The sequence below is a fragment of the Cucurbita moschata genome, unplaced genomic scaffold, assembly GCF_002738365.1.
Source record: "Cucurbita moschata cultivar Rifu unplaced genomic scaffold, Cmos_1.0 Cmo_Scf00032, whole genome shotgun sequence".
In the NCBI taxonomy this organism is placed as follows: Eukaryota; Viridiplantae; Streptophyta; class Magnoliopsida; order Cucurbitales; family Cucurbitaceae; genus Cucurbita; species Cucurbita moschata.
This window is the reverse complement of record NW_019268548.1, coordinates 1551156-1573819: the sequence shown is the minus strand read 5'-3', so window position 1 is coordinate 1573819 and position 22664 is coordinate 1551156. Positions and strand designations below refer to the sequence as shown.

At 36.0% G+C, this 22664-nt stretch overlaps 3 protein-coding genes across 7 annotated transcripts in view; 2 read left to right on the top strand and 1 right to left on the bottom strand.

Annotated features, from left to right (window-relative positions):
* Positions 1 to 3829, top strand: part of LOC111430139 (actin-interacting protein 1-2) — a 5726-nt gene extending 1897 nt beyond the window's left edge. The window contains exons 3-7 of one of the 2 annotated variants that reach the window (XM_023066316.1): positions 278 to 464; positions 1999 to 2421; positions 2731 to 3138; positions 3296 to 3590; positions 3721 to 3829. In XM_023066316.1, the coding sequence (XP_022922084.1) occupies positions 278 to 464; positions 1999 to 2421; positions 2731 to 3138; positions 3296 to 3553 (1276 nt within the window). In that variant the 3' untranslated portion in view covers positions 3554 to 3590; positions 3721 to 3829. Of the gene's footprint in view, positions 1 to 277; positions 465 to 1998; positions 2422 to 2730; positions 3139 to 3295; positions 3591 to 3700 lie in introns of both variants that reach the window. The other variant, XM_023066315.1, reaches the window with a different exon arrangement.
* Positions 123 to 8991, bottom strand: LOC111430137 (alpha-dioxygenase 2). 3 transcript variants are annotated; one of them, XM_023066312.1, is made up of 12 exons: positions 8888 to 8991; positions 8700 to 8807; positions 8452 to 8608; positions 8099 to 8359; positions 7799 to 7948; positions 6837 to 6970; positions 6507 to 6720; positions 6131 to 6276; positions 5722 to 5949; positions 5409 to 5611; positions 5060 to 5303; positions 4375 to 4600 (listed from the first exon to the last, which is right to left on the bottom strand). In XM_023066312.1, exons 3-12 carry the CDS (start codon positions 8542 to 8544, stop codon positions 4375 to 4377), a joined length of 1899 nt encoding a protein of 632 aa, XP_022922080.1. In that variant the 5' UTR covers positions 8545 to 8608; positions 8700 to 8807; positions 8888 to 8991. The 3 variants fall into 3 exon arrangements, with proteins under 3 accessions (XP_022922082.1, XP_022922081.1, XP_022922080.1); XM_023066314.1 differs by lacking the exon at positions 4375 to 4600 and adding an exon at positions 123 to 150 and having other exon boundaries at positions 5018 to 5303; positions 8700 to 8983; XM_023066313.1 differs by having other exon boundaries at positions 4174 to 4600; positions 8700 to 8975.
* Positions 8992 to 12652: 3661 nt separating this feature from the next.
* On the top strand, positions 12653 to 22539 carry LOC111430000. 2 transcript variants are annotated; one of them, XM_023066093.1, is made up of 11 exons: positions 12653 to 13212; positions 14653 to 14752; positions 14884 to 15166; positions 15953 to 16146; positions 17326 to 17496; positions 18722 to 19036; positions 19531 to 19689; positions 20092 to 20241; positions 20394 to 20597; positions 20722 to 20760; positions 20942 to 22539. In XM_023066093.1, exons 1-11 carry the CDS (start codon positions 12849 to 12851, stop codon positions 21957 to 21959), a joined length of 2997 nt encoding a protein of 998 aa, XP_022921861.1. In that variant the 5' UTR covers positions 12653 to 12848; the 3' UTR covers positions 21960 to 22539. The 2 variants fall into 2 exon arrangements, with proteins under 2 accessions (XP_022921861.1, XP_022921860.1); XM_023066092.1 differs by having other exon boundaries at positions 20391 to 20597.
* The last annotated feature ends 125 nt before the right edge of the window (positions 22540 to 22664 follow it).

Here is a 22664-nt window from a genome sequence, read left to right as displayed (position 1 = left end):
TTTTTTTTTTTTTTTTTTTTTTTTTGGAATCATGGGTGTTGAGGATAGTTTGGAACAATTTGACCAACCAATCCTACAAGACATGCTCTCAACCTTCTTCACATCCCCCTACTGGACTAATACCCATATTGCTTTTTCATTATTTTTATGTTTACTTTGTAAGGTGATATGTTTATACTCCGTAAGGTTTTATTATTGTAACTTCCAAATTTGTATTTCTTTTTAAATCTATTTTTAAAGCCATCAATGAAAACCTTTGGGGTACGTTTACCTTCAGGAACCATTCAAATTTTGTCAACTGTGTAAGGTTCTCTCCAGATGGCAGCAAGTTCATTAGTGTAAGCTCTGACAAGAAGGGTATAATATATGATGCGAAAACCGGGGATAAGATGGGAGAACTCTCTCCCGATGATGGGCATAAAGGTAGTATTTATGCTGTCAGCTGGAGTTCGGATGGAAAACAGGTTAGTATAGATTGGTTCTTTTGATGTTCTGTTGACTTTATGATTATAATATTGATAAATCCTCGAATTGTATGAAAGACAGTTACTAATCTTCATAATATTATTGGACAAATAATAGATTTTTCTTGAAATTTTTGTGAAATCGAAATTAAATTGAAAGTTCTGAACTTTTTAATGGAATTGCACAATATATGAATCTTTGTTTAATTAAAATAGTTGGATATAGGTATTACCTACATAATTTTTTCCCTCAGTTTTGTACTTTTCTTTGGAACTTTTAAGAGTGCAAAGAACTTTGAATGTTAATAATATCATTTTTTGTTTTTGAATTCATCTATGCATCTTTGTCTCATACTTTGATGAAGATGAACGAATGATTAATTTCTCTCTTTACTGCCACGATTATTTCTTCTTATTTGAGATATTTCACCAGTGTATATATTAATGCTTCTTTTCTTTTCAATTTTCTCCCCACTACCTCTTTAAAAATTATGCCTTCTGTTCCTTTTAAGAGGAGCTTGGTTACCGCATTGTTATGTTGAGTGTGCAACGGAAGGCAGACTTGTACTGCTTATGACATGGACATGCCTTTTAATTTGGAGTATTCTGTCTTAGTACATTCTTAAGATACACCTCATTGTGAAGGAGAGCGCACTTTACCAGATATTTATAAAAAAACACAAAGCAACTCTTTTATTGGCCAAGTGTTCCTTACACCATTACTTGTGGATATTAGTTTGTGTACGCTGAACTTCACCAGGCTACCTCAAGATCCAAAACTACACCGATTTCATAACTTTAGACTAGCAAATAAGTCAGTCATATTTGATAAATTTAAAAGATCCACAGTTCCTCGCTGAATTGGTGGTGCCAAAAATGGTTCTTCCAATTGCATTGAGATATGTACATTCTTTTTTTACATTCGAGAGCGACCAAGCTAGCTTGCATGCTTCTCAACTATTCTCATGGGTACTTCAATTAGTTGCAAAAAAAAAAAAAAAAAGCTCCTTAAATTTTAGGCAGATGACCACCATGACTTGGACATATTCCCTTTGATTCCATTACTATTTACATTGGCCCGTATTAACTACTAGGGAAACCTATAGTTCTTAATTGCATCGGGACTCGTTCATTTTTGTGTCCATGGCTATCAAATTTGTCTATTTCAAGTAAGAGTTATTTGAATTAATAAGGTTCATCTTATTGGTTAACTTAATCCATTAATGCAGATTTCTGTCCCATGTTATCTACTAGTATGGTACTTGTTCTTGTAAATTGTAATATTTATATCAATAATTAAGGTAATTATTTGTTGGAAAATAAATTATGCCTCTTTAAATTGTCTGACATTTGCAATCAGTAGACATTTTCTATCGAGACAATTTCAGAGTTGAGATTTCTCTCTTTGGTCTCATTTACTTTGTGATAGACAGGATATTATGTTATGCTCTTTTTTTCTTCCTTGCTTGGCTTTTTTGATCATTTACATTTTGTATAATATCTACTAATGTTCAGTTGTGATCGTATATTTTAGGTGCTGACTGTCTCTGCCGACAAGACAGCAAAAGTCTGGGTGATATCTGATGATGGTAATGGGAAGTTGGTGAAAACCTTGACTTCTCCTGGCACTGGTGGAATTGATGATATGCTAGTTGGGTGTTTATGGCAGAATCAACATCTTGTCACAGTTTCTCTTGGTGGAACTATTAGCTTGTTTTCAGCTAATGATCTTGAAAAAACTCCGGTCATCTTATCAGGACATATGAAGAATGTTACTTCATTAGTTGTTCTTAAAAGTGACCCTAAAGTTATATTATCTACTAGCTACGATGGGCTGATTATTAAATGGATCCAAGGAATTGGATTCAGTGGCAAGTTGCAAAGAAGAGAAAATTCTCAAATCAAATGTTTTGCAGCTCTTGAAGATGAACTTGTTACATCTGGTTTCGACAACAAGGTGATTACGTTAAGTTGAGCAATGCATAATAAGTCTGCTAATTTCCGCATTTTCTATCTTTCATTCTTCCCATCTTAGAAATGGTAGAAAGTAGGCATTATCAATGAAGGTGTTATAATTTCTGTCTTTTTGTTTATTCCTTATTGAATGAAGGCCTGTACTTCGATTAAAATTCTGCCTGTGTGTGAACTCACCATCCTATTCTGCAACTTTTTCTGGCACATGTTCAGAAAGTATCTGATTATGCAGTTTCTGTATTGCAATTCATGTAAATCCTTACTGATTTTTTTCTCTCTTTCAAATTTCCAGGTATGGAGAGTTTCTATCAAGAATGGTGAGTGTGGGGAAGCAGAATCTATTGATGTTGGAAGTCAACCAAAGGACTTGACGCTTGCTGCTCTTTCTCCTGAACTTGCTTTGGTTTCAATTGATTCTGGAGTTGTCTTACTGCGTGGCTCAAAAGTAGTGTCAACCATCAACCTTGGCTTTACCGTGACAGCATCTGTACTTGCGCCTGATGGAAGTGAGGCTATTATAGGTGGGGAAGATGGTAAATTACATATTTATTCTGTTGTTGGCGACTCCCTCACTGAAGAAGCAACCCTTGAGAGACACAGAGGAGCTGTTAGTGTGATACGCTACTCCCCAGATCTTTCAATGTTTGCATCAGGAGATCTCAACCGAGAAGCTATTGTCTGGGATCGTGCATCCCGAGAGGTAGTTTATCACCTTCCATAAGTACTTTGCTTTTGACTTCTTGGCATGACTTAGTGCAGTTTCTGGATTGAAATTGTTTTATTGTTGGCTGCTTGAAAGTCTGGGTAGTTGATGTGGTTTTTTCTTAGACCAGTATTTGTTTTCTTATTACCTGCAGATGAAACTTAAGAATATGTTGTATCACACTGCTCGGATAAATTGCCTCGCTTGGTCTCCTGATAACACCAAGGTTGCGACTGGTTCATTAGATACATGTGTCATCATATATGAGATTGACAAGCCAGCATCCAATCGTCTAACAATAAAGGGAGCTCATTTGGGTGGGGTGTACGGTCTGGCCTTCACAGATGACTATAGCGTGGTGAGCTCTGGTGAGGATGCTTGCGTTCGTGTTTGGAAGTTGGTTCCTCAGTGATATCTACTGGATAAACGGAGAATATGGATGAGTTCAGGTGAGTATTTTGAATCGCTGGGTTTTGTTTTTGTGAGCTCAAATCTCATTTACTGGACTAGAATGTTGGATTTTAAGAGCCCGCTTCTCTTTTTTGATTTAATCGTTTAGGCCCCATGCTATTTTGATAGAATGATGATGCTTTGAGCTTCGTTGCAGCTTGGAATTGGTTTTGCTTTCTCGTGGTTGGTGTTCAAAGTTGATTTTTTGTACAGTTCATGATAGACACATTATTCGAAAGATCTCTTCCTGAAGAGTTCGAGCGAGCCACAGTGGTTGATTATTGATGGAACTTTTTGGTTTTCAGTTTAAAAGTTAAGATCTTCATGGACCCACTTTTAAGATTATTTTCTATTCCATTATCTTCATGCCGTTGTTGCGGATGATAATGAAATTTCAAGTCTTGGAATGTTTTGTTGTTGAGCATGTGCGTGTTGTTTATTATGCCAAGTGTTTTAGTGTATAAATTAATATGAAAGCCGTATCCATTTAAATACTATTTTTTGGTATCCTTGGAACCTTCATTTATATATTTGTTACTCGTTACTAAATATTCAACTGCTTGGTCAAATTTTGCATTGAACTGATCACAAAACAAATATTTCATATAGGACTATGCAACAGCGAAAAGCATTGAAATGCAACCTCAATATGTATGTATATACATATCATTGCCTTCAAGTATATCCATCTGTGCATCTTCTTGTGAGCTAATTTTTGGATGCTAGAAGTAGATACATTTTATGCAGGTCCGCCTTGAAAAGGTTAGGTGAGATGGAAATTATTCATGTGGCTGGTCTGAGATACAGGGGAATGTAGTTTGTTGGGTTTGGCAAAGAATCCCAGACGGAGAATGCACTTGAACACCTCATCCATCTCTTTGTCATCTCAGGGAAATGCCTATCGATTAGGTCCTTCAATGTCTCTGTCCTGTTAACCCATTCCAGGCCTTCCTCTGTGTAGGTTTTCGAGTTGAAATTTGTTGTAAAGAAACGATCAGCCTCCAGCCTCCTGCACGTCAGCGATTAGCATCACGATCAAGGTTTGGTGTATCTATAACTGTCTCACTCTCTTTTCTCTTTTGTTTTTTTTAGAAAGCACTGCTAGCAAATATGGTCCTTTTTGGGCGTTCTCTTTTGGACTTCCTCTCAAGGTTTTAAAACGCCTCTTCTAGAGAGAGGTTTCCACACTCTTATAATGAATGTTTCATTTCCCTTTCCAATCAATGTGGGATCTCACATCCATCCTCCTTGGAGGCCCAGTGTCCTCGCTGGCACACCGTTCAGTGTCTAGATCTAATACCACTTGGAACAGCTTAAGTCCACCTCTTTGGACTTTCCTTTCCAGACTTTCCTTCAAGGTTTTAAAACGCGTCCTACTAGGAAGAAATTTCTAGGATAATGAATGTTTCATTCCCCCCTCCAACCACATATTACTATTCATTGTTGAGATAAATAGCAGAGTGCATACCTTGAAGCAATGAGAAGGAAAATGAAAAAGGCAGTCTCACTGATTGCAAACCCTTTAATCTTCTTCTCAGCATGTAATCCAACAAGAAGATCCAGCTTCTCAACATCATTGCCATACACCTCTTCAAGGGCACTCACAACTTCTTCATCATCTGTCAAGTCTTCCCATTTGCTTATGGGAATCATCAATAAATTCCTCCGAAACTCGTTGTATCTTGCAACGCCTCTCTCTCTATCCCTGAAAACTGATCACCATTACACATCTGTGTATTAGCACCCAAAAGCTCTGACTAGCAGAATGAACAAAAAGGAAAGCAATTTTGTTTCCTGCTTGAATCTAAGAGTCTTACTTTCCATGGCAGCCATGTCAACTGGATCTGGTCTGTCATCCCCGTCGACATCGTGGGCAATAAGGTTTCTCATCCATGATGGATAGTTCCAGAGAGAGAGAGATCCACATGCTTGATGACCCATTGATACCAACATTTGCTCCATTCCGAATTTTACCAGCCTTTTCTCACCTTCTTTTCCCACCAATTCCTCCATAGGCACCCTGAAAAACCGATATCTTATCCGATCATGAAAAAGTAGAATGTTTTTAAGTCTGCTTTATGAACTTTCACAATATTTCTAGAGGCATAAGTGAGAGAAAAGAGGAGATACTCTTCAATGACACGAGGGTCGCTATAATCTGAGTTGGTGGAATCCAAGTCCCTGATAGCTAATTTGTCGGGCAGAAGACAGTGCATTCGGTAGACGCTCACAAACTCTTCTGTTAGTGAATATGGAATTCCATGATCCCTTGGCTTCTTTAGACCAACCAATCCACTGAGTACTGGTCCACAAATGTGTCCAAACGAATCCTTAAACTTCTTTCCCAGAAATCCATACCTGGATAGAACACGACAAGTCGTTCTTCCATCAGATTTACGATTAAGAAAAACTAAGCATGTGGCTCAAAGAAACCTTTTGCAAAAGAAACTCCCCAAGAAAGTTTACCTCTGATTTTCAGAGCACTTGGAGAAATTTTCTAAGCTAGATTGACTTGTTTAAGTCTCCTCACTTGTCTTACCAGTTAATTCTCATTCCTGCTAGAAGAGTTTCAGTCTTTAGAAGTTCTACAGTCCAATCAATGGTGTGGATTTTAGCAATTACAGCTGAAGTCACCAATCTAGCATGCCTATAGAGCTGCTCATCGTCGAAGTCTGGGTAACGCTCCTGAAAAGTAAGAAAATCACTAGTCATTCTACTGAAATCTATCATACTGTTCCTATAAATCACAATCGAAAGCAGGGGAGTCGTTCCTGCAGAGCTACAAAAAGTTTGAAAAGGAAAAGACAAGGATGTTTGATGCAGCAAAATCAGCATCATTGTAAATCTTGAGTTTCTTTGATGTGCATTAGAACTATTATTATATCATAGACAATGGAGTGAGAAGTTGAACGTACTTTTAGCATGTCACATACAGCATTATGCTCCTTGACGAACAGAGCTTGTAAAAGGGAAAAACCAGCCCAACAATTCCGAACATCTCCAGAGATGGGTATGCCTTTTTCATCATGCTCGAGAAGCCCATCTCCTGCGATCTTCATTTTTCCGTCTTGGAATGCCCTTACTCTCCTCATCCCCTCCTCATTGTTGCCATATATTACACTTCCATCCCTACTCAGACGTCAGCAGAAGTCACATAGAGCCCTTTTCAAACGTCAATCGAAGCACAATTTCAAAGTAGCTCAACTCATAGCGTATATGAAATACGAGAGATTAAGGTTACTCACCACCAAGGTGTTCTTGTGTTTAGAGTCCCAGTCTTGAGGTAAGGTGAACCCGTTGAAACCACCTTGGTCCTAAAGAACTTGAATGACTTCAATGGACAACCACTTGCAACTTCATCAGGCACTCGAAGTTCCACCTGTTCAATGAACTCGAAGGCATCAGTGTCAAACTCTTTTCTTCAAACTCAAAATTTGTTAGTTTGTCGGGTCGAAGTTTGCTCAACTTCGTATATTTTTATTTGAACCTCATGACCCGTTTGGTCAAGGGTATGCCTAACCATGGATAAGGATCAACATTGATAGTATAAGGATTAATCGATATCTTTGATATCCTTCATAAATATCCATAAAACATAAAATAATATTCATCTATAAATCCCAATACGAAGATATACAATAAAAACAAGATCTAGAACTTAGTTTGGAAGTGCAAACAACTTAATTATTAATTTAAATAATTTTTATAAATTTTTTACTTTACAAAAAAAATTATATCTCACCGCTAGCATATATTGTCTTCTCTTTAGGTTTTCCATCATGGGCTTCCTTTCAAGGTTTTAAAACACGTATGCTAGGGAGAGATTTCCACACCCTTATAAGAAATCTTTCATTCCTCTCTCCCATCAATGTGGGATCTCAAAATCCACCCCATTGGGAGCCAACATCCTCACTGGCACACTGTCCAGCGTCTGACTCTGATATCACTTGTAATAGCTCAAGTCTACAGCTAGCCGATATTTTCCATTTTGAGCTTCCCCTTAAGGTTTTAAAACACGTCTTCTAGGGAGAGGTTTCCACACCCTTATAAGGAATGTTTCATTCCCATCTCTAACTAATATGGGATCTCACATATATCCATCCAATCTATAAAATTGAAATATCAATATCAATATTAACATCAATATTCTAATCCTTGTGCCTAATCAATTAAGGTATGATCAGGTTATAGCTCTCGTGAACATTACCTGTTTGGTATCCTCCAAATGATCAATCCAGTCATGAATCATGAACTGTATCCACGAGCAAGCTATCATATTGAATTGCTTGCCATTGTCAATGTACTTCTTCCTTTCCAGTAGCTTTGAGGCCACAACTGTTGGATGAGGATCAAGTACCTGAAAATTCATAGCATATACCGACACATAAATGTACCATTTTCCATCACTGCATATCAAGACAGCAGTCCATGAACCATTTCGAATGCCACAAGGCAACCAGAAGAGCTAATTATTGGGCACTCACAGACACAAAAGTTCAAAGATTACCCCATAAGGAGAAGTAGATGGAGGCATGTTGCGGCCAAAGAAAGTCCCCTGGCTACCAACCACACTATCAGAAGGGTGATTACAACTTCCATCAGCCGTTCTATAGCAGAACTGTTGATGATCATACTTTTGGCCATACAACGATCCAACATGCAACAGATTATACCGCTGGTGTAAGTGCCTTCTAAGCCCCAAATAAGCAAGCCCCATAAACACCGGCATCCTATGCCATAACCCAAGCTTGTCCACAAAATGAACTACCTATCAAGATCAAACACACAACCCACAAGCAATTTCAGGCCAAAATTCCTATAACAGAAGCCAAAAGAGTGTTACAAAGAAGAAAAACTAACATAAAACAGTAGGGTATCCAGTAGAGTCATCTTGGCCACAATCTGCTGAAGCTGAGGATGAACAAAGGGAGAAGAAAACAGAGAGGTACCCATTCTTCCTCTAAATCTCCTCTAAATCTCCTCTAAATCTACTGAATGAGTATAAACTTCCCAAAACCTAGTTCGATTTGAGAAGCAATGGAGTGTTGAATGTGTTTATATACAGAAATGAGGCTATGAAGATAGAAATTAGAGGAAGTCATGCAAACCTGTCCACCGCCTTTAGCATCATTAATTGCTCATTGATACCTGCTCCGATCGCTTCTCACACGGCTCCGTTTCCCATTTTGGGAACTTAATTTTCAGTTCGATTCCGTCTGTGAGAGGGAAAACAATGAGAATCAGACGTTTGAGGTTAAGAGAATGATAGGCGATTTTCTCTTGAAACTGCATTTACTTCACAAATCTCTCGACTCTTTCAAAGGGTTTTCTTCTTCGGTTTGGATCATCTCATTCTCTCGTCCCCCCTTTTTCTTCATTTTCTGTGGCTGGGAATTGCAATAATTGATGGCGAGATGATCTCGATCAACCTTTCCCAAAAATATCCTAATATTCTGTCGATATTTTCACAATAATTTTGCTTTTCTTTGTCACAGATGAATCCAAATGGTGATATCTTCAGAGGAGAAAAACTTGATATGATCGGTATGGGTCCGGTAAGTTCAAATTCCCTTCTCTTTATTAAAATATTATAATATGATGAAAATTGACGTCAAGATTAAAAAGTGTATATAAAAATTAATTATAGAAATAATTTTCACAAATTTTTTTTTTATTAAAATTTTCTTTATAGTCGTAAATAATGTACCGTTGTTTTTATCGTTTCTATAAATTTCTATTTTGTCATTGGATATAACTATTCAGATCAAAGTTGTTACGCGTCGAATTGTGTACGTTTTTTGTGTTTGGGTGTGATCTAAACTATAGGTATGTATGAAATACTACGATCTATCGGCAGAGACAACTAAATAACAGTCATGTCCTTTGTCCTGTTACTATTCGAGTCTAAGTGGAGTGTATCATTTTGTATATGGGTTTTAGATTAGAGATGTAAGACATCACGGTTTGACAATGGAGATATGTTTGGATGTACAACAATGTATTTGGCTGTGTTGCAACTATTTGGGTTGCATATTATGGACTCTGCTGCTTATTTATAGTGTACATACTATTCGGGTTGCATATATAGTTAAATGAAATGGTAATATAAACTATTAAAAGACTATCGGGTAAAACAATAGATAGAATAGATGGTTATATTTGTTAGTAAACTGAACCATATATGTCTGTTATGCTTGGAAAAAGTACGGTATTATTTGTTATACATACATGAAGTCATCGATATAAACCTTAAGTCAATATTTCTCCTTGCATGTTTTCTCATATGTTCGTTGTGTTCATCTGGTTCGAGCATGTGTGTTGTTGTGCGGTCCTAACAATATGGGTGTGATATAGATCGTGATACGTTTGACGAACAATTATATGTTCCTTCTATTTTGTCTTTCCTTTGACGTATGGATATGATCTAGACTATAAATATAAATCACGGAGTAGTATATATAACGTTTAACAATGGATCATTTAAGAGTATTAACTTTCCAACCAAATTCAATAAATAACGAGATTCATTACCACCTTATTTGAGGAGGTTGATAATTTTTATTGTTATTTGTGTGTAGGTGACAAATTCATTTTGACTTTGTCAAACCTGGGCTGCTTGCCACGTGGAAGAGGAGAATTTATAGCTTGTCCAGCGTGGATTTATGGCCATCCCACAGTTGTCAAATATGTTTTGGTCCAAAAGTCAAACGTTAGTCGGGAAAAAAAAAGTGTCGTTTAATTAATAATGTACTGCGTTTTGTCCGTTTATTTAACAAGCATTAAATATATATGATTTTCTTCTAAATTTATTTTTAATTTTAGAAAGAAAAAAATAATAATTTTAATGGTCAGGAAAATAAATAAATAGATAAAAATATTTAGTTACTTTGTCCAACACGTGCAATTATACCGTCATCTTTCAATTGTGTATAGGGAATTTCTTGATTGTTTCCTTGACGGATGATAATTGCCCATTTTAAGAGTCCTACTTCTCTTGATTGATAAAATAACGCTCGGGAGCTAGGAGGACCTATCATAAAGGAGCTTTCTTTTCACGGTAGGCGATGGTAAAGCGGGACCTGTATGTGCCCACGACGATCAAGGCAGAACGACTTCTTTAAAAAAAGTTGATTTTATCGAAATTGATTAAGTTACATAGTGTCACTTTGATTTTGAACCGAGAAGTAAATGTGCAAGCATGCATTATCAACTCATTGGACAGAGATTCTTTGAAGATTAGGTGAACGTTGAATCACGATGGCCCATTCAATTAATTAGTTTCGAAAGTCAAAACCACCTCTTTGGTCTCTCAATCCAACTCTTACTTTTCTTCCCCACTCGCCATCAATGAGATTTCTCCATAAAATCTCAAACCTTATCTTCCCAACACACCCGAATGAGTTAAGTCTTTTTATAATTAGGGTTTAAATTATATCGCAAACAAGTCGTTCATAAGAACAAATATTACGCAGTGTCATACTATACTTGCTTTATATTAAAAAAACAAACGACAATCTTCCCATAGTATAGTTAAGCTGCCTCAACGTCTCATTTTGTCGTGCCCTTAATTAGATCATCGTCTTTAAAGGTCTTATGGTCCACGGACACTAACACCTATAAGCAACGCTCGTTTTTTGTTCATTTTGCAGTATGAATTTTTTCTTATCCACAAAAGTTTCTATTTTTTTTCATAGACGGTACAAGTAAAAGGAATATCAACCATTATGATTTTACGGGTATGAGTGCAATCTTTCAGTATATTGTTCATTCATACAACAATGAAAAAAAAAAAAAAAAACTACGTGAATAGCTATAATAAGATAAATAACGTACCCATAGACGACCCTAAATGATTGAATATTTGATAATTTTGAGGGGAAAAAACTTTTGATATTGAATGAGGGGGGAGAGAGGTGATATAGATAGGAAGAATTGTTTTGTTGATACCACATGGTGCCATTATTGATTATTCACTTTCAAAGTTGATAGCAACTTTGGCCCTTCAACAAAAATTAGTCCATCTCCAAATTAATGCATGCAACCAACTTAGGTGCTTTGCATTCATATTTAAACCCATCAAATCATCTAATTTATTATCATTATCATTATTATTATCATTATTATTATTATTATTATTATTATTATTATTATTATTATTGTGGAGGTCAATGCTTAATTTTGAGATATTAATTAATAATTAAAACTTTTGTACCAAAAAAAAAAGAAAAAAAAGAAGAAGAAGAGATCCAAACCCTAATGAAGGGCCTCTTCTAGATGCAAGCCCAAATGAGGGGGGTACCAGCCCAATTCATAAAGCCCAACTCAAGGCCCATTAGAAGCCCACTATTTATTTTTTTTAAAAAAAAATTGGAAACATGTTTATAAATTGGATTCCAATTTAAACAATTATTTTAAATAAAGTACGATCAATAATTTAATTTTAGAGGATTAATAGTTGTTAATTGATTTATTTTTATTAAAATAATTTTAACTAATTCAATTTTAATTTAAATTTCACTTATATACTTAAAATTTAATTTTTTTTAGTTTATTTTGTAATAAATTTTAGTAATTATCTTCACACAAGTGATTTTAATAAAATTATAATTAAATATTTAGCGTAAATTATATTAATGAGATATAAATTATATATCATTACAATAATTATTTAATAAAAGAATAATATATCTTAAATTTTAATTTAATCTTAATTTATTAACAAGTATATTATAAATAATATGCCTTAAATTTTAGGTTTTTTTTAAGTGTGTTTTGATTAATATTAATAATTATTCTAAAATAAATGATTTGGTTAAAATTATACAAAAATTTAAATGTAAATAATTAATACGGTTATCAAATTAAATAATTAATTATAAGTTAAGAAATCAAATATTAATGTAAATGATAATAAAAGGAAAAAGGAGAGAAAAAAATGAAAACAAAAAATAAAAAATAGCAAAAAGATGAGAAATAAAAAGAATTTAAAATGGTTTTGAAAATCTTCGCCGATTCCTACAAACCAAACCGCCCTTAAAATTTATACATAACAAAATTTGGAGGTAAATTTTTTAAAAGGAGAAGGATTTGAAAAACCCTAAATCGCTCTCTTTGTGAAACAAAGACCCGACACCAGTTCTCCGGCGACTTATTTTCTCTTGAAACTCCGGCGACCGACCATTCTCCACCTTGTGTTTATTTAAGAAGACCGCCCCGATTCTGGGAGGCCCAATTTGGACTGCAACCTTGATTCATCCATGTCTCGCCGCAGCCATGTCGACGGCGGTGACAAGGAGCTTCCCGCCAGCGAGGAGGACGATGAAGATGATCTGGTTGATGATGACATGGAAACCCTACGAAGAGCGTGCAGGCTTGCTGGAGTTAATCATGAGGATTCTATCAATCCCCGGCTTTCGTTGCCTGCCGCCGGAGATGCTAATCTAGGTTCTGATTCTGATGATGTTGATGATCTCGAACTTCTTCGGAATATTCAGAACCGGTTCTCGACTGCGGCCGATGAGCAGCCGCTGAGTATTCTCCCACCGGTGACCGCGGACGAGGAGGAAGATGATTTCGAGACACTACGTTCGATTCAGCGGCGCTTTGCGGCGTATGAAAGTGGTAGGTTTTTCGTTATTGTAAAGTTTGCTATATAAATTTCATGGCTATATTGGCTGTTTATGACGCTGCTAGTCTTGAAGTCCCTTGGAAGTGATAATTATTTCTCATTCTGAGCTGCCCACTGTCTATGGTATTTTCCAATGGATTTGGATTACTTGGGAATAATTGCTGTCAAGTTCATGTTACCTCACTGCGATTCTGATGATACGTCGGTTGATGTTTCTTTAACTTGCAAATTACTTCCTTCAGTGCATTTAACCAGAATTGTTCATGCGGAGTATCTTTTATGATTTTATATATTTTCTTTGAAGTTATTTAATAGTTTTTGCCTTATTTTTATTTCTTGCACGACCTTGCATTTTGTAGCATGTATATAACTGTCCTTACTCTAGGTGTGCTTTTCACGAGTCTTTATGAGTTTTGTGCACATGTCTGATCAAGCTAGCGTATTAGTGAAAGGTTTTTAACGCCACCAATTTGGAGTTGTCCTATGAACAATACAATCATATTCTTAATCTGTTATAATTTTTGACACCTAATGCTTTAAGTTTTGGGGCTTTTATTGGTATTTTCTCGTTATATCATTTCCACTGTTATATGAATATACGTTTTCATAGGAAACGATGACAAACTTTATAACAACAAACAATCAAAAGGAGAAGCTAAAAGCTCTAGTAGCACTGCTTTCCACAATCCTAGCTTTTCCCTTCAAATTCCAAGCTTTAGTCCTTGCACAATCTATAGCCAGATGGAGATTAGGCTCAAGGTCTGAACCTTCTTTGGAGCTTATCGTCTGTATTAAGACTTCCATCAGCCAGAGGAACATTTTTACTTTCTTCAGGCATTTGTTCCTCCAAACGAACCTGATTTGGGGGATTTAAGCCTTTGTGGGAATGTTAGAAAGGCTCAAGAAAACTGACCTTGTCTAATAATTTCCACACCCATCAAGGGACAACACGATTTGATCCAACCCTTCTCTGATAATCTGATCTCAACTTTCCAATGCTCCAAAATCACTTGGTGAGCATATAAGTGTTTGGTGATTTAGAGAACCCACTCCTAGCTCCCCAAGCACCATAGCCAAAGCTGGCCACCTCCATTTCACCAAGTTGCAACCAGACTTCTAAACCCCATTATTCCAAATGAAGTCTCTGATGACGTTTTCCATAGACTTGATTCACATTCTTTGGGGCCTAACCATTGAGAACTAATTGAACAAGGATGACCGTACCCCCTTTTGAAAGAAGGAGGCTCCTCCATTTGCATTGTCATATATATTCTGTAGCTTGTTTCACTTAAGCTCTAAATAGTTCTTGCTCGTTAAAAATAGCCGTAGATTTAGAAAATTTTCAGTTAATTATTTCTCAATATGTATTGGAAGTTTCCTTCTATGGTTCTTTTTCCCTCTTACCATTTTCCAAAATATGAACTTTTTTCCAGATATTTTGAGCAATAAACCTGATCAATCTTGTGACTTGGATGGGCCTCTAAAGATGGATTCTGACAACACAGATGTTGCAAGATTGACATCCTCAGAAAGGTACCAACATATTGTAGAATGTGCCCTACTAATGCTTCTTAGTAATATTTTTCTGCAAAACTGCTTCTTCCTTGTATGTTGTGCTGTACATCCCCAAGGTTTTATTGAGTGGTGATTACCCAATGTTGTAGGTCATCCATGATAGCCTTTGAAAAGGGAAGCTTGCCAAAGGCTGCTTTGGCATTTATTGATGCCATCAAGAAGAATAGGTCCCAGCAGAAGTTTATTCGTAGTAAGATGATTCACCTTGAGGCTAGAATTGAGGAGAACAAAAAACTCAGAAAACGTTTCAAAGTTCTCAAAGGTTTCCAGGGTTCATGCAGACGAAAAACAACTTGTGCCCTGACTCAGATGGTAGATCCTCGAGTCCAGTTAATATCAGCTGGAAAACCACAGGCAAAGGATTCATCAAAGGTTAGATGATAATTATGCTTGTAACTGTATTGCTTTTGAACTTTTTGTACTTTCACTTTTACAAGTATTATTTGTTTCCTGCTTTGAGGAATATGTATAATTTGTTTCCTGTTTTGAGGAATATGTATATTACCAGTTTGTCTTCTTATTTTAAACAACAGAAAGTTTTCACTAATTTGATAGGAGTTATATAGCCTGTCTTATCATCACAAGGCACCCCATTTGTGTTCGTAGCAAAAACAGTATAATTATGCAAAGCACTAGATAGAGAATATCATGTGGAGCACTGGGCCAAATCCACTAATTTTGTCTCGCTGTTTTTTTTTTTTTTTTTTCCCCTTCTAATAGAAACGCCACCCCATAACATTAGGAGAAGTCTTTTCCTACACGTATAAAAATCAAATTATGTACATTTGTTTAGAGGTTATTTCATACTTTGGTTACTGTTAACAGACTTGAAAGTAGCGTTGGTGAACCTGAGAGCTCTATGTTTTATAGTAACGTGAGACCTCTACATTTTTGTGTGGATCATATGAAACAAACAAGTTTTTGTGATCTCATTTTCTAAGCACGTTAGTTGGTGAATTAACTGCTTGCTTTGAGTTTAATGCACCATTTTTATTTGTTTTTCCCCTAACATATCTGTTCTGTTGTTTCTGAGGATTGTCGCTCAGTTCTTGATCTGAAAAATCTTCCTCTGGTTTTCTTTTCCTTTTTTCTTTTGCACCTTCTGTTTGCGCTTTATGCATTTGTCTCTTATGTGGAGTTCTGATTTTGTTTCTGCAGAAGGACAAACGATTATCTGCAATGTGTTATGGCCCAGCTGAGAATTCTCATGTTGCTTGCTACAGAACAGCCTTGACAAAGTTTCATCCTGTAGATCGAAAAAGATGGTCCAATTTTGAAAGGGAGAATCTAGGCAAGGGAATAAGACAGCAATTCCAGGAGATGGTGCTTCAGATTTCAGTGGATCAAATTAGGTAAGTTTTTGTCTATCATGTTTGCCTCATGCAATAATTTTGAGCAGTCTGGTAGATAGGTAATGGACGTGTATTACAATGATGCCACAAGAGTCTTTCATTCTCATTATCGTAAAATATGTTTACTCTTTTAATTACATTAAGATAATTAACTAAATCCCACGTCACTCTTAAAGATTGTATTTGTTCAGAGATCCCTTTGGCTCCCAGTTTGCTCTTACTTTCATAGGAGAGAGGATACTTACAAATTAAAGGATATGATTATCAAAAAATGGTTATGTAAACCCATTTGATAACCCTTGTGTTTTTTGTTTTTGATTTTTGAAAACTGAGCTTGTTTTCTTACATTTTTTTAATAATGGTTTTCATTTTTGTTAAGGAAACATTTGAATTCTTAGTTAAATTTCAAAGCAAAACAAGTTTTTGAAAACTTTTTTTTTTAGTTTTCAAAAGCTTGTTTTTTTCTTTAATTTGACTAAGAATTCGAACTTAAGAATGGTGAAAACCAATAATTATAGTGGAGGAAATCTTAAACAAACATAAATTTCAAAAATAGAAAACTAAAAACAAAATAATTATATAAAGAGGCACAGACATTTCCATTTTAAAACTTCAACTGAACTTCACATCCTAGGTAGTGGTGTTTTAAGCTCTTATTATCTGTTTTCCTTGTCACAACACAATGACAAAGTTGGAAAGACAATGAGATCATAGAAAGGTTTAGGCAATTGTGTTTTTGCCCAATGATTGGGGGCTCTTTTACGGAATATGTGGTTGGAGAGAATAAGAAAAGTTTCCAAGTAGTGGAGGGATTATGACAGGAGATTTGGGATGTAATTGTACTTGGAGTGTTTTTAACTGAACTGTGCTTTTTCTCAATGCTAATGGAGCTCTTTCGAGGCAAATGTCGTTGGAGAGAATAGGAAAATTTTTCTGAGTAGTGGAGGGGTTATGGCTGGAAATTTGGGAAGTAATGTTTTTTGGAGTGTTGTACCGAACTCTTTTTGTAACTACTTATCCTCTTTCCTACCTGTCTGTAGTCTATTTGTGACTCATCTCTCCTTTTTAATTTAATCTATGTATTTGTGTTTACCAAGAGAGAGAGGGAAAGCTGGTAATACCACTTCTCTTTTTCTTCACCTTTTTTAGAAGCCTTACTGAAATTATGGTATTTGGCAGTGAGATACAAGGATTTTCAGCAGAATCAGATGATCTGGACAACATTCTTGCATCAATAAAAGGCCTCGACATCACTCCTGAAAAGATTAGGGAATTTCTGCCAAAAGTTAATTGGGACAAATTGGCTTTCATGTATCTTCAGGGTCGTTCAGGCGCAGAATGTGAAGCGAGGTATGTACTGGACTTTTTTTCTTGTGCAACAATATTTTCGATAAACCTCTATATTTCCATAATTTTTGTTTGTCTGTACCTTGCATACAACAAGTATGGTTGAAAAAACTGTTTTGTAACCTATCTTTCTATAATTTCATCGCTAGTCATTTATGTAAATCTTTTTTTTTTTAAAATCCGTTTCTATTCTTTTAAAAGTTGCAATTTCATCCTTTGTAATTGTTAACTTCATTTTTCAATTAAGCCATTTCTATCTTACCAAATTGGGTATATCGACCAATTTTGATGATTTGATATTAAACTCAATTTTATAAACTTTGTTGGAACTGCTAAATGTTTTAATTTAATGCTTTAGACACGACATCTATAAAACTGGAAGGTTATCCACTTGATATAAATGGGTTACCTATTGTATTTTGAAAACAGTACAATTTTTTATTTAATATCTGAGACGGGGCACAAGTTGCTTGAATACCATTACTTTTAACATTTATGGATAGTTAGGACTTGCTTGAATAAACCTAATACATAAAAGAATAAAGGATAAAGTTGAGACTTCTAAAACCTTATGACTAAATTGTAAATGAGATATATTTAACCTTGTTTTTTTTTAAAGGAGCAGATAATACTTCCAAGTTAAGCAACATAGTCCGCTAGTACTTTGCCCAACTTTTCTTGATGTGAAAACAATACTATAGAAGATCCTTTCAAGAAATATTTGAAAGATGAGCATGTCATGTTTCAAGAATTTTGGCCCTTAAGCTGTTATCCCTAAGAATTTGAGGCTACATCATATGTCACTGATTTCCTCAACCAGGCTTGAACGAAATTGTTTGTTGATGATTGTATTATTTTACCTTCAATTTGGTAGATTATTATTTTCTCAATACAGAGGCTTTTGTTCTGGTATAAATCTGTTCAGTTCTTGACCAAGTACATATTGATTTTCTTTGAAGCATGCCAACTTCAATCAGCATCGCAGAGGTCTATGACGATCATCATCACAGATATATTGAACATTATTGTTTTTGAATAATAGTGCGAGGTCTTCATATTATAGTACAGGTGGGACCAACTTGTAACAAATGCCTTATTCAGACAGTGGTCTTCAATATGTCTGTGATGACAATCGTCACAGACATTTGTGATGTCTCATATTCCCTTGAATGACACATTTTCAATGTATGTTTTCTGAGTTGATGATTTTCATTGATAATCCTTCCAGGTGGTTGAATTTTGAAGATCCCCTAATTAACCGGAATTCATGGACTACAAGTGAGGATAAGAATCTTTTGTTTACTATCCAACAGAAAGGATTGAATAACTGGATTGAACTGGCAGTTTCGTTGGGAACAAACAGAACTCCTTTTCAGTGCTTGTCTCGGTACCAAAGGAGTTTAAACGCTTCCATATTAAAGAGTGAGTGGACTAAAGATGAGGATGATAAACTTCGATCTGCTGTTGCTATATTTGGTGAGGGAGATTGGCAGGCCGTAGCTTCTACTTTGGAAGGGCGAACTGGTCCACAGTGCTCTAATAGGTTAGTCTTAGTTACATTATCTCCAGTTCATCCTTGCGTTTCTCGATATGAAAGAAAATGTTCATTGCAAAGGCTTGAGATGTTTAGAGAGATCTTACCATATCCATAGGCTTAAGTTCTGTTTAGAGCCTAACTATATTGAAATATACTCTAAACCTCCCACTCCTCAAGACTAAAACCTTGAAACGAATTATCCAACTTCTTCCTTTCCCCTTCCCTCTATTTATAACTGAATACCACAACAAACTCCCAATCTAATTACTAATATACCCTTAATGTCCCAATAATACCCTTATAGCGTTCCTATCAGTTATCTGTTTACCATTATATTTTATTCACTTTCAGTTTCATTTTTGGAAGGAACAGAAGTTCAGGGAAACACTATGATATTTGAATGATACTATGAATTTTCATCGTTGTATTGTTCTGTGACATATGGTTGGTTTTCTAGTGCAGTCATTCAACTGCTATAATGAATTTCTTCTTTTGTGCAGGTGGAAAAAATCCCTTGATCCAGCTAGGACAAAAAGAGGCTATTTCACTCCAGATGAAGACAGTCGCTTGAAAATTGCTGTACTGCTTTTTGGGCCTAAAAATTGGAACAAGAAAGCAGAATTTTTACCTGGCCGAAATCAAGTTCAATGCAGAGAAAGGTGTGTTAAGTTGCCTATTTTATGCACTGTTTTTATTTGCTTCATGCCTATTTTTCTGTTTTTCATTTTTTTTGTTTTGGGTGAGGGGGGATAAGTTCCATTAACTCAAGCCTGAATGCCAAAATGAATTTAAGAAAGCATCCAGAAAGGTCTACTATTGGCTTTGATTTATATACGTAATATCATATATAAATGTTTTCACTAAAGGATTTAGTTTGACAAGCCAATGCACAACCATAAACCAGCATCAAACCAACAATCTCTTCGACTCCTTTAACTTCAATTATTTAAATTGTCTACCTAACCAGAGTATGAAAGAGAAGCTTAATGCATATTGTTTGTCTGATAGACAAGCAATTAGTTATTAGCTTTGATTTGACTTCTTATTAATTGTGATGGCAGATGGTTCAATTGTTTAGATCCTTCCTTGAGAAGATGTGAATGGACAGAAGAGGAGGATTTAAGGCTAGAGATAGCAATTCAGGAACATGGATATAGCTGGGCTAAGGTAGCTGCATGCGTGCCATCACGTACAGATAATGAGTGCCGGAGGTAATGGTCTACAGATTAAGTCTTTAAATTCCCGTCGATTCAAAGCTTTGTATTCAATAGAAAGAAGTTCGTAAATGCCCGGTGCTACTTTAAAATGTTCGGACTTCTCTTATTTCTATTATTTTTAATCATGTTTCTCTTCATAATAGGAGATGGAAGAAGTTATTTCCCAATCAAGTTCCTTTGCTCCAGGAAGCTAGAAAGATTCAGAAGGTTGCTCTTATCAGCAACTTTGTTGATAGGGAATCAGAGCGGCCTGCTCTTGGTCCTACTGACTTTCGACCTGTACCAAATTCACATTTATTATGTAATACTGATGATCCAGAAACTGCCCCAAAAAGAAATGTGAGGATGAGGTTAGTTAGAATATGACCCTTTTAATCTACTTTCTTATACTCGTATATATACATACATACACATGTATATATGTTTGTTTTGATTTCAAGATTCTAATTTTTACTTGCATTCCTTGGTCTTCAGAAGGATGCCAGTGTCAAGGAATGAAAAGAGTGCTAATGGGTAGGTTATGCTTTTTCTTTATTGATTCATGGTCGTGCCTTCTTTTTGTTTTCTGTTTCTTTTAGTGGAGGAAATCTATAGTCATGCATGGAAGTTCTTGGTAGTTCTTTCTTGATGTTTCCTGCATTAGCATGCATGTTGGAGTTTGCAAATTGATTGAACTTCATATTTTTTTCTACAGTGATGCTCCAAAGAAGATGAAATCAAATAACCAGAGGAATCAAGCTGATGAAACGGCTCAGGTGGATTTTGCAAATAATACATCTTCTGTCCCAGAGGTTAAATCTACAAAACCTCAAAGAAAACGAACTAGACATGGAGCATATACCACTAGGAGGAAAGGGGCTCCGAAGATAGGTTGTAATAGTGAGAGATGTGCAGAACAGAATTCGGACACTCGGAGCCTTGAGGTGCAGTTGAATTGCAAGGAACCAGCAGAGAGGATCAACAGTGACTGCCCTGAGACTGTTGATGAGAATGGTATGGAGGTATTTGAGAACAAAGCTGCAGAGATGCATTCTGAAGGAGTTGTATGCTTTTCAGAACAAGAAGAAAATCAAAACTCTACCGGATCTTCTGGAGTGTCCGTACTGTCAGAAATGACTAATGACATGGACGAATATAACCCTTCTACTCCTCCTGATACAACGTTGCTGGCTAGTATTACTGCGGATGATATTATAGAAACGAAGGGCGTGAATGTTGCAGACAAAGATCTGGATGACAGTAACAGTTTCTCATTACCTCAAAGTTGCTTAGAACTCAGGACAACTGACAGTGAAGGTGTTGATAGCTATTCTGTGGATGAATTCACAGATAAAAGCCATGGGGTTTGCAAGCCCCAAGGCAGAAGGAAGAAAAATAGCAAAAGATCAAATAAGAGCCAGGACTCGTTGGTTTCTTGTCAACAAGCAGAGCTGGAGATGTCTGGGATGAATGAGCTTCATCGTTGTAATCAATCGAAGAAGAGAAAGCATAGCGGTACGAATACAAGTCCATTAGGAACAATGGAAGCAGTTGAAGAGGTTGATGACTGCACTCTCCAGGGCTTTTTGCAAAAAAGATTGAAGAGGACGACAACCACACATGACAAGAAAGTGGATGGCAGTTCAAGCACTCCCCCTGAAGTTGATAATGACGACAATGATCCAACCCTTGCCTTGCTTCTCAAGGATAAATTGAAGAGAAAAAAGCATTAAGCGCATAGTGGAGAGATGTTGCATTGTTGAGACATTTGAAGCAACAACTTCAATGCATGAAGTTGATGGAGATGTCGGATGGAAAGGCTGTAGGAACAAAGCTTCTTCCTAAGGCGGCGCAAATGATGGCTAAATGCTAAAACTATAGGAGGTTTGATTCTATAGTTGCGGAATATATTTGATTTTTGATTTTGCGAAGAGGAGTTGGAAATTTTCTTTAGTTATGTGGGCCATTTTTTAAAGCTGGTTTCCTTCCCTTTGAGGAGAAGGGTGCTGGTTGCCCCATATTCACAGCGAGCAAATTTTGAAGAGTTGCCCGGTAGTGATGATAATCTTCTTTTTGTACATTTCTCACCATCTTTAGTATGTGTATAGGTTTTTATTATTTTCTCCGGGATTCAAACTTTTGGCTACTAGAGAAGTACATATCAATTATTATAGAGCTATATTCATTTTTTTTAGCCGAGATTTGGTTAAACACATGTGAAACTGAAACTCGGGTAGATTATAAGCTTTCAATTTATTGTGTGAGCCATAAAATGTTCTAGTTTATCAAGCCACACAACATTTAGCTCATTTTTTAATGGAACTTACAAATACGTTTATATCACACTATACAGCATCAAATTGGTCTTTTCTTCGATCACAATCAATAAGAAAGCCTTTGTTTATGGCTTATAGAGGTTTCATGCGAAAACATTCGAT

Coding starts and splice junctions, on each gene's coding strand:
- LOC111430137 (XM_023066312.1), bottom strand. CDS start 8,544: ATGGGTACCTCTCTGTTTTCTTCTCCCTTTGTTCATCCTCAGCTTCAG. Junction 8,360..8,451: donor TGGATACCCTACTGTTTTAT/GTTAGTTTTTCT, acceptor TGATCTTGATAG/GTAGTTCATTTTGTGGACAA. Junction 4,601..5,059: donor TTCCTTCTCATTGCTTCAAG/GTATGCACTCTG, acceptor GCTGACGTGCAG/GAGGCTGGAGGCTGATCGTT.
- LOC111430000 (XM_023066092.1), top strand. CDS start 12,849: ATGTCTCGCCGCAGCCATGTCGACGGCGGTGACAAGGAGCTTCCCGCC. Junction 15,167..15,952: donor AGGCAAAGGATTCATCAAAG/GTTAGATGATAA, acceptor TTGTTTCTGCAG/AAGGACAAACGATTATCTGC. Junction 20,598..20,721: donor AAAAGAAATGTGAGGATGAG/GTTAGTTAGAAT, acceptor CTTGGTCTTCAG/AAGGATGCCAGTGTCAAGGA.